The sequence below is a fragment of the Geospiza fortis genome, unplaced genomic scaffold, assembly GCF_000277835.1.
Source record: "Geospiza fortis unplaced genomic scaffold, GeoFor_1.0 scaffold23, whole genome shotgun sequence".
Taxonomy (NCBI): Eukaryota; Metazoa; Chordata; class Aves; order Passeriformes; family Thraupidae; genus Geospiza; species Geospiza fortis.
Genome location: NW_005054303.1, coordinates 4,502,649 through 4,516,141, shown reverse-complemented (window position 1 = coordinate 4,516,141; position 13,493 = coordinate 4,502,649). Strand labels below are relative to the sequence as shown.

Genomic DNA, 13,493 nt, shown 5'->3' with positions numbered 1-13,493 from the left:
CGGTTCTAGAGGAGGTGGCCCGGGGTGGGAAGCGGAGGTGCCGGGTGCGAGCGGCACATTCCCGCAGACACCCGGCCACGCTCCACGATGGCTGTTCATAGCAGAACGCGCGGGTTTCACGGGCGTGAATGTCGGCAGCCTTGCTAGAAGGTACCGCAGATTACAGCCGAGGGATGTACGACGGGTAAAAAATCAGAGAACTGGGATATCGCGTTTCCCTGCCGCTTAAAACTCTCAGGTTAGGTTTCAAAGAAGAGCAAACACTGGCAGTTACTCTTATTAGAAGGATAAACCCTATGAGGTTGAATCAGTAATGCACTGCCTAAGCACGGAATTGGAATTTTTTCCAGGGGAAAAAAAAGTCAAACCGAACCCGTGCTCCAGCAAAGCCAGCCAATGCAGGCAGAAAACACACATCCGTCGTTTGTGAGGCAATGAGATCGATCGGCGTGGTGACACAGCTCAGGGTTGCCTTCTGTGACACACGTGCACCTGCGCTGGACAGGAAAGTTTCCGGCGCGGGTGCGAGAAGCAGGACAGGTCCCTGCCACGGCTCTGTCACTGCTTTTGGACACGTGTCTGCACCGGGATCTGCTGTGTAGAAAGCCAGTCAGGTTAGCTTAGGGCAAAGGCAAATGCAGTTTGTCTGCTTCTAATTTAGGCAATACGCAGTTAACTCTCCTCACTGAGCAGCCTGAAACAGCAGCCAAGTGGGTGGATTCAGTTTTTTATTTATGTTTATGCTACCGAGTTAGAAATTAAAATAATAGTCTGCCTCTCCACCTGGTCTGCTTCATTTTCTGCCCCAATGTTTTCAGTGGCATAACTAGCCACTGGACCCTCCCCAGAGAGGGAGCAGGTGATGCACGGCACAGCTGGGGTTGGAGGATGCTGCTGCCCTGTTCCTGTGACACGGCCCTGCTGAGAGCCTGCAGCTTCTGGCAGCTCACACACGGGCACACAGTGGCTGAGATCGCACAGGGTGTGCCCTGGCTGTGATCAAGCAGTGGGACCTCAGTCCTGCAATGCTGCACTGCCCTCGGGCACATCTGCTCCATCTTCCCCCCTCCATGCACAGCAGTGCCAGAACCTCTCTCCTGACTCACTCATAACACTCTGTGCACTGCTGGGGTCACAGCCACAAGTCACCCCTGCAAAGGAACCTTTGTGAAACATCCCTGAGAAATTCAACTTCAATGTCATGGCCAGTGGGATGAGATTTTCAGAGATTACAGCAAGTCAGCTATCATGACTGGTGATCTCCAAAGCTATTTTAATAAAAATAATGTATATAAATGATCACTTTGATCACTTTAAAAAAGCTTCCTTCCCAAAAGCCTGCAGAAAGTTTCCCTTTCACTTCTTGTTGGTTCAATACCACTGGAGCAGCCAATGAGACAGAGTAAACTGCCTCAGCAGAGCACAGCTGTTCAGTAAGAGAGCAGGAGAAATGAACTCTGAACTCAGGTCATTTCCAGATGGCAGAGTTTGAGGAGGGAAAGCAAAACAAACGGTCTGCCTACATGTAAAATAATCAAGTGGAAAATCTCAGGCCTCCTGTGCTTACCCATGCACAGACAGGTCAGAAGCTGATCCCAGAACAGCTCTTTCAGTAGCTGAATTTCCTTTGTTGCTTTTTAACCCTAATAGCTCTTTAATTACTGTTCTTATTTTCAAATCAAGTATACATCTGTGTCATAGTTATGAATATTCATTGTCACTGGGGAGGCATTAAATACATTTTTACCTGTGTTTCCAAGGGAATAGATGCCAGCTGTGTGTACTATTATCTAATTTCAGCCTGTCCTCAGCACTGTAATAGTATCAAACCTATTAGAGAAGACTCACAGATACGTAAAAAAATAACAACACATGATTATTTACTTGCTCTACAGTAGCACTTAGGGATTCCTGCCAAGACCATGGCTCTGCTGTGCAAGGCTTTTTGCAGATTATGGCACAAGAGGTGGCCTTGCTTGACATAGCTGACACCTGAAATGGGAAACACAGCAAAGTGCTGCAGCAGGGATGTAGCAGTGGAGTATGTGATCATTTGAGTGTCTTTTAGTTCCTTGGAGGGTTCTGCCTGAATTTATTGCCTATGATAACATGTGAGCACTGTGTGGAGCAGATGGATACATGCTGCAGATATCTGCTTTGTCATTGTATGGTCTCAGCAGCAGAGGCTGCTTAAATCCAGGGAAGGCCTCCTGTTGCAGCTCTCATCATACAACCCCTCCAAGTGCAAATCCACACATGGTTAACCTGTGTGCTCCCCTAGGCCCACTAGTATCTTATACTTTCTTATCTACATTCATTCCTTTATAGGCTATAGATGGAGCAGAAGGCTGTCCACTGTTCAGAAAGTATCAGACTGTGCTTTATAAGTGTGATTGAATCCCATGCTTCTTAGCTTTTTCTGGCTTCCTGTAAGGGCTGGAATGAGATTTCCCTCATGAAAAATTGTCCTGGCACTAATGCTAGCTGGGCTCCTTTCTCAAAATGTGATGAGTCTGTACATGAAGTGTAGATGAAAATTTGGGAGTCTCCTGTGCTCCATACTAACTGGGGTGAGAAAGTATCCCATTTTCCCATGCCAACACTGAAAGTGTTTGCCTTCTGACAGACAGACACCTCTGGGTACAATTTCCCTAGCTGGTTCCCTTCTATCCCAAGAGATCTAGGCACGAGCATTTCCCTGTTTCTTGTCTCTGACACTGATCTAGAAGGGATAGGATCAAGTTCTTGGGTTAGCATAAAAAACCTGGGGAGAAATCCTGGGGGGAAAGTTTTCACTCTGAGCACACACATGAAAGTCCTGGGCATCGGTCCAGAAGAGGGAGGCCAGGAGTTTATAGGTCTGGGAGAGGGATCAAAGAAACCTGCAGCAGCCACTTCAGAACAGGAGGAAGACTCAGACAGCTCTAATAAAGACTCTTGGGAATACATGTCATCACTGGTGCCCTTGCCTTTGAGGGCAGCAGTTACCCTGACTCCTGCCAGCTGAGCTCCTGGCTGCCTCCAGACAGTTCCTGTCCAGCTGCAAGTGTGCACATCTGAGGCAGGGTGAAAGCCAGAGGAGCTGCTGGAGGGCAGGCATTTACCTGCAGAGTGCAGGGGCAGCCTGAGCAGCCTGGCTTTGCACTCCCATGTCAACTGAGAAAGCCTCTTGCATCCAGCCTCCAGGCATGCAACACTGACTGGCCTGTGTGTGGCCATGCCTGGGTGGCACCCAGGAAAAAAACACCCCAGCAGCCATTTCCAGATTTCTCTTTGTATTGCCCAAGAGCCAGGAAAAGGGTAAGAAGAAAGTCAGATGCAGGTATGATACCTTCCTACCAGCAAGTGAACTAGGGAGACAGACCTTGCTCTGCTTTTTTGCCTTACCAACCAGGAACCCCAGCCAAGGGCTGGGTGCAATAATGATTGCCCTAGAACTGAAATTATGTTTCTCTTCCCCAGCAGGAAGAAAAACTGTCCTTTTCTGTGATGTCCAAGACAGATGCAGCTCCCAGGTGTTTTTGCAGCCCATGGCAGGCAGAGCTGTCTCCATAGGTACTTCTGGTCTGAGGTTTATCAACAGGGTTTAGCAAAACTGATGCCAGCACCCAGTTGGCATATAGGGCACTAGGAAACAGCTTTCCTGAACCTGCTCCATTTGAGGTTTTTTTTTTTTTGGGGGTTTTGTTTTTGTTTTTTTTTTTTTTTTTTGGGGGGGGGGTTGTTGGTTTTTTTTGGTCAGACAAAGGATGACCTCCTGGCTAGAGGTACAGTTTGAAACCATGAGAACACTGCAGGGCATTTGCATGGCCCCACAGGCTACCATGTCCTCCAGTCCTCCAGTATGAGGAGAGCCTGACCTAAGAGAGGAGCTGTGAAGGCTGAGGAGTGCTGCTGCTGCTGGGTGCATGAGCAATGAGTGCTTGCCATCTGCTGGGAGGCAATCCGCCTGACAGGAGACACTCCTGGATGCAGGAAAAAGAGCAAGGCCTGGACCATTGGCCTGTAAGAACTGGATGGCATTTGGGCTTGCAGAGAGAGCAGGAAGAGTATCTTCTGAGGAGGGTAAGCACAAAGCAGTCAGGAAGCTCCAGTCTTGGGCACATGAGGGCTGACAGAACTCACTGCAGAATTTTAACATGCTTACACCCCCCTGAGCCCTCCTTGGAGGTGCCTGACCTCACTGCAGAGGTGGCAGAAGGCAGTTAGGTGTGTGTAACTAATGAATCTCAGCTAGTTCATTGTAGCACTGAACAGAGCCCTGGTGTGGTGGCATCTCACATTTCCACAGCACAATTTGCCAGTGTCTGTTGAGCTGTCTGTGTGCTGTTCACAGCATATGCCACTCCTGTCACAGCTTCCCCCCCTCCCCACAGCACCAAGATACTGTCCTGCCTTTGGCATATTCCCAGGATTCAGGCATTTGTTATGCCACCAGCACATCCAGCCTGCCTGGCATGGGACATCCTGCATCAGCTCCTGGGAACACATGTCCAGCTGAAGAGTCCTCAGCCTTCCCAATGAGCTTTCATAAATATCTGGGAGGATATAATCAGATTTCCAGCACATGGTCTTGAAGAGCTGGTCTACTGATAGATGGATTAAACTTTCCCTTGCAATACAGGTACTTGTACCCCAGATGAAAGTCATATTATTACATTGTGAGGTATTGATTGTATAATCAAAAGCAGCATCAACCTTCTGGGCCTGCTATCCCACTGCTGCACTGAATGAGATGGTGCACAACAGCAGCAAGGTCAGGAAAAGCTCTGGGATGTTACCCTCCTGGTATGGAATCCACCACAGGAACCTGACAGTGTACAGACTGTGTTCTTGCTCTTTTAATTCAGAAAGATAAGAAACAAAAGTGGCAGCATCAAATACCTTTAATTCTCTGTATTTCATGATAGAGGAGGCCCAACTCCTATTAGGTATGCGCATTTCTGGATAGCAGCATTTTCAAATTATATTCTTTTCTCCCTAGCAGGGCCTGGCTGCAAGCCTACATGCAGTGTTCACAGACACATCTTCAGGCACATCTGCAGCAGAAGGGGGTGCAGGACCTTCCTGTCTCTGGCTCAAATTGCAGACACATTTCTTCAGTGGCAACACCATTTTAAGTAGCATTTAGTTCAGGCACTTATTTGCAGCCCTCCTGTACCTGCCAGACCATCTGGTCTAAGTGTTACTGTAGCTTTGTGGCAAACAATATGGGGAAAATCCAGGTTAAAATAAACACAGCAATACTTTCCCCACAAAGAAGAGTGTCTCAGAAGAATGAGCACAGGCTGTGTGGAGGGGTAGGAGGAAGCAGGATAATCCCTTTCTACACGGTGGACTGGGAATCTATGCTTTTCATAATATCAAAAGAAAAGCAGAAAAGACTGAATAAAAATCAGGCAGTAGCACGAGGAAAAAGTAGTGGCCTCGGACTCTGACTTTCTGAGTTTTTTTCAAATTGTTCCTATTATTTGATATTCACATTTGGAGCAGGGATAGAAAAATTGCTTTGACCAAGAGACTATCTCCAAACATCTCTTCCTAAATTCAGCTCAAATCTATGCTCTACTCTTTTCTGATTTCATTGTGTAAGTAAGAAACTCCCCAAACAAGGGCTTACTTAGACCATGCTGTGTTGTATATAAGCTTAGTGGAAACCATGAACTAGGTTTTCTTCAGTAAATTCTAAGGAAGTTTAGAAATAATTTCAGTCTAGTAGTCCTCTAAAGGGGTCTGCAAAAATCTAAGCTTTGATTAGTGCCAAGATTTTCAAAATCAGAAGAAACACTACCAGTAGCATGCCACGCTCCCCTCCCTGAGCAGTCATGGCTGGCATCGTCTTGCAGAGCTCCTTGGCTTTAATTTACATATTACTCCATCTAGTGGCTTTAAAGTTCCAGCCTCAATGAGTTGAAAATTCTGTCCTGGCACCAGCTGTATTTCAAACCTCTGCAGCAGCTTTGCCATCACCACTTTTACTTCCATCTGTTAAGAAGAAAATAGAAGTCATTGACAGCAAATACAGCTTAAAGTCAGTCTACCATCTTATACTGCTTTGTCAATACAGAGATTTGAAAGTTAAATGTTACTCTGTTAATGCAGCCGGTTGAGTTTGGGCAGGGAACCTGGGACTTCCTGGATTCGAAGACAACTGACAGGCACTAAGATCAGTCTTTCTGTTTATGTGTTAAACCCATTTTGGAAGTCAGACTGTAAAACTAAAGCAGTCTGAGCACTGGTGCTTAGATGAGCTCACAGCACAGACCCAAAGCGCTGGCCTCTGGCTGTCCTGAAATGCTCTCTGCCATGCTCACATACATTAAATTGTTCCTTCATCCATGTAGCCCCTTCCTCACCTTCTCTGTGCCAGTTCTGGCTTGTGTCCTCCTCCAGCTGATGTTTTTCCTGCCTTGATTCTGTCAGTGGCAGCCATGAGATGATCCCCAAGACCCCCTGCTTGACCTTGGCTGGAATGTTGACTGGGATTCCCATTAAGGGGTTTGGATTTGAGCAGGCTGACCCAGGAAAATTTGGAGGGAGTGCAGCCTGCTGCTCCTCCCTGCAGACACCTTGGCTGCATGGATGTCTGCTCCTGTGACAGCATTTGAGAGACATGCCTGTCATGGGCATGAGGGGCGATCTTCCCTCTGAGGAGAAGAGGGGCAGTGCACATCACTGTGGCCTCTGGTGCCCACCACCACCCACGGTCAGCACACCCTGAGCTGGCCCAGTGCTTGCTAACCAAGTGTTGTTCCAGGCCTCTGCTCACCTGTGCAAACACCTGCCCGATGCAGGATCGAGGTCCCAGAGAGAATGGAAAATAGCAGTAATATGGCCTGCAAAGAAAAATGGTCAAAATTGTCACTCTGACAACTTGGATGTAAAGAAACAAGCAAATATTTCATCACAGCAGCAAGGAAATGGTCTAAATATCCCCTCACCTAATGGACTCATTAAAGCAGTCTTCAAATTAACTCTTTTTTGCTTCAGAGCAGCAATACAGCTCAGCAGCACCTTTCCTTGTCATCTCTCTTTACTGCATGGCTCAGCTGCCAGAGCTGTTTTGATGCAAGCCAGCCTTATTTCAAAGCTGAATGTCAAGCACACTCTAAATGCTCTTCAGCCCTGTCATGGGGACATCACAATCTGCCCAATTATTGCTCCTTTGGGCAGCTCTGTGAGTGAGGGGGTGTTTGGTTTAGGAGACCAGACTAACTCTAGGCTGAAGGAAAACTCCTGACTCATGAAGTATCTGGTGCTGATCTCTGCATCTGTTTAGTCACTCACTGGTTCCTCCTGACCACTGACTAGACTTAGGCTGCCTGCCCACATGGCTGAACAGCATCTTCTCTCCCTCAGGCCCTTCTCCCCTGTCTAATATGGAGACATTTCAAGCACCCTGGGACCAGGGCTGTCATGCATTAAATGCTTGCAATGTACTAAGGCAAATATTCAACCTGGTTTGGGCTCAAAGCTTTGACTTCAATATAAACATTTAATAACAATAACATTGGTCTTTTTTTTTAAAGGTAACGTGGTCTAAAGAATTCTTGAACAAAAGCTGTGCATTATTGCTCTCTATTTCCATTTGGATGATTTATTTTACTCATACTGGAATGGAAAAATAGTTTTATTCTACTTTTCTTTCCCTTAAAATCTCTTCCTGTAATGGTTTCTTAATACATATTTAATAACATGGGAATAAAAAGGAGCTCACTTAGGTGCATCTTTGCTGAATCGCTCTGGATCAAAAGTAAGTGGATCCTTGAAAAACTTTTCCATCCTTCCCATCACATAAGTGTTGAGCTGCCAAAAAGAGTTTATTTTTGTTAGTCAGGAGCAACACACTGAAAATGCCTCTTTGCTGTCAGAGGTATAAAACCATAAATGCCTTCCACTCTCCAGTCCAACTGAGAGTCTTAATCCATACCCCAGTTTTGGTCAAAATTTTAGAGAAGCAAGTATAAATATGCCCAGGGGAAGATTTTGGCCCTCTCATCCACATTAACTGGGGCAGCTCCAAGCTGCTGCAGGTGGATGGGACTCACAAAGACCGTGGTGTTGGCAGGAATTCTGATGCCATTGATGACGTGCTCCTTCTCTGGCCTGCGGAGTGTCCCCGAGACGGGCGGGTACAGCCGCAGCGACTCCTTCAGAACCTGGGGCAGCAAAAAGCACAACAGGTCAGTTAGTTTATACACTGCAGGAAGCAGAAATAAAATTAAGTACCTCCCTGTGGCCTTTCACTTCTGCTAAATGGGAGATTATGACTTTTTAAATGGATGCTGGTCTATCTATCTTGGACTCCTGTGGACAAAATATATTTTGTCAGCTCCTTCAGGCCTGGTTCTTTCTTACAGCTGGTAAAATAGAGAGAAAAAGACACAAAACCCAGAAGAGATCCTGGAACAGATCCAACACCTCAAGTCAGATGAACAACTAAGCAAAAAAGTATTAGGAAGCAAACTCAGAGGGAATATCTAAGAGTGAAGTCTCCTGCCCCTGATGAGCTGCTCTAGGCACTGGCTGCCATGAGGGTGGGTGATGGTTCCCACCTCCTTCCCACCCTCAGCTCCTGCCTTTGTCTGCTTCTGCCTTTGCTTCTGCTGCTTGAGGAGCTGAGCCAGGTCAGAGCCCCAACAGGACAAAAAGCAACCTAGCAAAGGAAAATGAATAGGGAATGTTGAGAAAAAAATGGAACAAGACCATTTCTTTTGGTGTCAGTGAGCTGTAAGAATGGCTTATTTCATCAAAGTGAAACCTAATTAACAGTGCACATGAGCATCGCACTGAAAATGCAATTAACAGTGTGCATGCACGAGTGGACTAATGGAAAAGAAACCTGGACAAAAGGATTCAAGATTGCCTGAACAACAGGAGAGGAGCCCCATAGTCTCTGATACTCCAGTGATGGACTAGCTCTGACCAAGGGTGACTGATTTTGATTGTACAGATCCAAGATTGTGCTGTTAAATAAATTGTCTGCTTTGAGGAGCTCTCATGTGATCTGTCTTAAAACTCAAAGGCTTAGATACCTCATCCTAATTGGACTGGTATAATTGTGATGGTGTTTGGAGAAGCCTAAGGAAGCCTGCTGATTTCTGTAATCACACAGAAATGCCTTTTTCTTATGAGAAATAGACCTCTGAAATCTATCTGCTATCAATGCACAATAATTTGTAGGATGGGATATGCCGAATGGTAAAAAACTGTTGCTCACCTCAGCAGGGCAGTTTAGAACAAAAAGGATCATGGTGGACTACTAAAATCACAGGGCAATTTATGCAGAACAGCTGCCAGGACTGTGATTCAGCCTCTCCTGAGGGCTACTGGTGTCCCCCATGTTGTGAAGAAAGGAAATGCAACACAAACACTGGCTAATAGCCAACCCTGGCTTTGCAGTTCATTACCAACCAGCACTTCTATACACAAGACCTCTCTTAGGACCAAACTCTTCCCCCCACCACCCCCAAGTGACTGAAGAGGGTTTCAAGACTGAATAATGAAAAATTGACATTAGAAACCCCAGCCATTATTTTTGGCTATCCTCAAATCCCACTTTATATCCCACTGCATATGCTGAGATCATAGCTGGAAATGCTTTAACAATAATCAAACAAAAATGGAGCAGTGAATAAGGAAAGTGTGTGGGATTCACACACAGGTTGGGCTCAAATTTACACACCTTTCTTAAAATTACAGCTATTGTTTCACCTTAAACAGACAGGGATTATGCAACTCTACTCTAGCTTCCAGACTGGTAATAATTAAGGAAAGCAGCGAACAAATGCGTACATTTGAGGATCTTCCCAGTAAGTCTGGACTGCTGCAAATGTGTCAGGCTATGTGCTGGCTGACACTCTGAGGACAAACACTATCAGGATAAAATATCAGCCTAGTTTTTAAAATTTTAGAAGTGTGGGGCTCCTCCATGACATGTCAGAAGTGCTACCAAACAGATCTGCCTGGTACCTTACCTCACTCCTACAGTACCTGGGATAAGAAGGTGAGCTTGCTAAGATCCTCGTAGTCAACGTGTCTCTTGGCACCAAGAACCTCATCCACTTCAGCCTGAGCCCTGCAGGTCAATTAAAACTTGTGAGATGGCAGATGCCTGTTTCTTGCTAGGCAAGTTGATAAATCACATTATTTTACATTCCAGACACTGAGTTGGACTTAAACACCCATCCTCAGGCAAAATGCCAACCAATTCCCATCCAGGCTTCCTGAACTTGTACGTCATATCTGGATGAGGCAATGTGCATACAAGGCAGGTGAATCAGGGGGCATTTGGGACCTGCATGTATAAAGGCTTTGAAAAAATCACCTAGGTGAAACTGAAATAATCTATTGTACCATTTTGGATATAATGGTACAAGGAAACTGTTTATTTTGGAAGGTAGGCTAGAATTTAATGATCCTATCTTTTTAATAACCCTTACAATTAAGTTCACCTTGAAATTAACATCTAGCTGGGTCTGAAAATTGGAGCACACATACCTTTCCAGTATTTCAGGATGCTGACCCAGTGCCATTACTGTAAATGTCATCTGATTGGCACTGGTTTCATGACCTAATGATAACAAAAAGTAGTTTAAAAGTTAGTATGAAATAATAACATGATACAAAGGTAGTCTACAAGGTGATTGTGAATAGGAAGCTTTAAACATCAAACCCTGAATATTTTATTTTAAATATGCTAGAAAATAAAGGAAATAATAAAAGGTATGTAAAGTCTACATAAAGAGCTTTCAACAATGACAAGAAAAGGACATAGCTGGCAAAGATATGACCCATCATGCCCAAGCAAAGCTGCAGTGGTTGCATGCAGCACCTACTGGTCATGAGCTCCCTAAGAGGAGGGCCAGTGAGGGCCAAGATTTGCCTTGTTGTATTATGGGACACACAGTTCTGCCAAAAAGGAAGGACTTACTGGTTTTAAGGGAAAACAGAGCTTCTTATCATCTTTCTTTGAAAGGTCTGCTTTACATGTTAGGATGACCCAGCTTGAGCAGGGAGTTTGGACCAGAAGGCCCTTCCAACCTTACCCACTTTGTGACTCTCTGATGTGGACACTTTTCCCTTTTTTTCATGGATAGACATATGTACTATTTTTAAGCATTACAGAAAACAGACTTCTGCAAAGATGTCTGCTACAATAACATCTTTCTTGCTAAAGAACAGCATTTTGACCACACCTTCTTATGAACCTAAATCATCTTGATCTGCAAAATCTGCAAAAAAAACCCCAACTATCTCATATAATTACTCAGCCCATACATTTTCTGATTGGCTTGACAGTGCCTTCTTCCACTTAGGCAAGAATGGCATTTAATCATGTGGGTGAGGTGATGCAAAGACACATTGAACATGTAAAAGATGTTTTTGGTGGGGTTTAGTGGGATCTGGGTGGCTTAGTGGGATCTGGGTGGAAGGGCCAGAACCCCATAAGGAATAGCCTTGTACCCCAGTGGGCAGTGGAAAGACAGAGGCTGGAATACAGAGTGGGAAGCCAGTGGTTGGAAAACAGCAACCTGGCATTATTTGCTGTGTTGGTATCACTGAAAGAGGACAATACATCATTTGCCTGTTAAATTAAGAATTCTCTTCAGTCCTCACCCAGCTGGTCCTATGCCAGTGTAATACTTGGTCTTCCAACCAAGAGACTCCTGTTTGCAGCATCATCACATGGAGTGATGATGTTAACCATAATGTTAATTATGATTAAAAAGGATGTTAATCTTAACCTTGTAGACAGCTCAAGAATGAGTACAGCTTCCCACATGACATACCCAAGCATTAAAATAGCTACCAACCTGCAACAAAGAAAGTCATAAAGTTATCCAGAATGTTTTCATCATCTCTAGTCTCCTCCAGAGCTGTCAAGATATAAAAACAAATGAAATCAGCAAATGGCCCTGTGCCCCAGGTGGACCAGCCAGAATGCTCTGCCCTGTTTGGCACATATTGGCTGAGGTGGCATCAAGAGAGGATGCTGAGTGGGCATTTCAGTGGTGACTCGTGACCAGTACTTGATCCAGCACAAAGAATTTTCAAATCTTCAGTGTGAAAACAACTTTAAAGGAAGATCCAAGTTTAGATCCCCTAAACAATCCTCCCTGAATTTCACAGCAAAACATACCACAGAGAAATTCACTCAAACAGTGACAGCAAGGTGTCTCTTACCATCTCCTTTCAGTATCTGTGTAAGAATATCCATTGTGGCTTCTTTCCCATTCTGGATGGCTTCTCTCCTCTGGTCAATGCACTGCTTCCCCACACGTCTCAACAGCCTCACGCTCTCCCTGGTCTCCTTTAGCATCTTCTGCTTTCCTGGCATGAACTGAATACAGAATTTCTTTTGTCATTTTATTCCTTTTGCTGGTAAAAAATAATGTCAGTGTTATTTTACATGCGAGCACCTTGTTTTGCACTAAATGACACTTGTCACAGAAACATTTGCTCTCCATGCAACAAACTGAATGCCTGGGGGATGAAGGGTTTGGGCTGAAATAAGAAATATTTCAATTTGTGCATGTTGATGTCGTGTCTCGTCAGAATCAGAGCTGATGTTTTGGGCACTGTGAGCAAAATCCATCACCTCTCAAACTGCAGCATGCAATGCAGAATCTCACCCCTGGTCTCAAAAAGGAAAACAGGAGCTCTAAACGCCTGAACTACAGCTTTCATGAGACACTGGAATAATTCTTTACTTAAATATTTCATATGACATCCATCATGTTCTAGCAGATGAATATGGTAGATGAATTTGGGTTGAAAATATAATTTTTTCACAGCAAGAATGCTCTTCCACCCTGAGTGAAGGCTGCCATCCTTCATGGACAAATGGCAAAAATCTCAATTTTTAATGGGTACAAGAGCATAAAACCATATCAGAAGGAGACACATGCAGGGGGGAACAAAATTAATTTCTGAGTTTTTTAAAGCAGTAATGAATTTTATCTTGATGCCCATTGGAGGGAAATATCTACAGATGACTGTTTCCCTGATATATATGGACCTTGCATAGCTCCATGAACTCAAGGAGGAGCAGCTGAATGGGAGGAGAGGGGACTAAAGTGAGGGGAGTACAGACCCTTATGAAGGGGTCGCGTGCCTTGTTCAGTCCCTGCATGATCTTAGTCACAGCGTTGGGTAAAGGTGTCTGGTCATCACTCAGGGCATTCAATTCCAGGCCAAAGGCTGCCTGAAAAGCAGGAGAGAAAAAGGCAACTTGCTGAGGTGGGGGTGAAAGAGCAGGATAGCCTCACAGCACTGCCCTTCCCCCTAAAAATATCTCATTAAATCTCAGTTAAATATCAGGCTGGATCCTACCTTGCAGGTGGCTGTGAGGGGTGGCCAATATCAACATTATGTTTTCTCCTTATTTGAGTGGATTAATAATTTACCATTATTCTCCATTCCTCCCAAACTGGCTTGCATAGAAAGGTCAAAGGCAGAGTAAGGCAGCCTTCCTGCCGACATGCCATAGC

General features: G+C 45.0%; 2 protein-coding genes across 2 annotated transcripts in view; both read right to left on the bottom strand.

Moving 5' to 3' along the window:
- Window positions 1-5,173, bottom strand: part of LOC102044504 (extracellular tyrosine-protein kinase PKDCC-like) — a 14,299-nt gene extending 9,126 nt beyond the window's left edge. Inside the window, exon 1 of the mRNA XM_014311806.2 lies at window positions 5,162-5,173. Coding sequence (XP_014167281.1) covers window positions 5,162-5,173 — 12 coding nt within the window. The remainder of the gene's footprint in view (window positions 1-5,161) is intronic.
- The window catches only part of LOC102044337 (cholesterol 24-hydroxylase), an 11,702-nt gene continuing 3,083 nt past the window's right edge, over window positions 4,875-13,493 (bottom strand). Inside the window, exons 6-14 of the mRNA XM_005417879.2 lie at window positions 13,097-13,207; window positions 12,187-12,343; window positions 11,817-11,879; window positions 10,501-10,573; window positions 9,994-10,078; window positions 8,049-8,159; window positions 7,718-7,806; window positions 6,770-6,836; window positions 4,875-5,985 (exon numbers count right to left, since the gene is read on the bottom strand). Coding sequence (XP_005417936.1) covers window positions 5,824-5,985; window positions 6,770-6,836; window positions 7,718-7,806; window positions 8,049-8,159; window positions 9,994-10,078; window positions 10,501-10,573; window positions 11,817-11,879; window positions 12,187-12,343; window positions 13,097-13,207 — 918 coding nt within the window. The 3' untranslated portion in view covers window positions 4,875-5,823. The remainder of the gene's footprint in view (window positions 5,986-6,769; window positions 6,837-7,717; window positions 7,807-8,048; window positions 8,160-9,993; window positions 10,079-10,500; window positions 10,574-11,816; window positions 11,880-12,186; window positions 12,344-13,096; window positions 13,208-13,493) is intronic.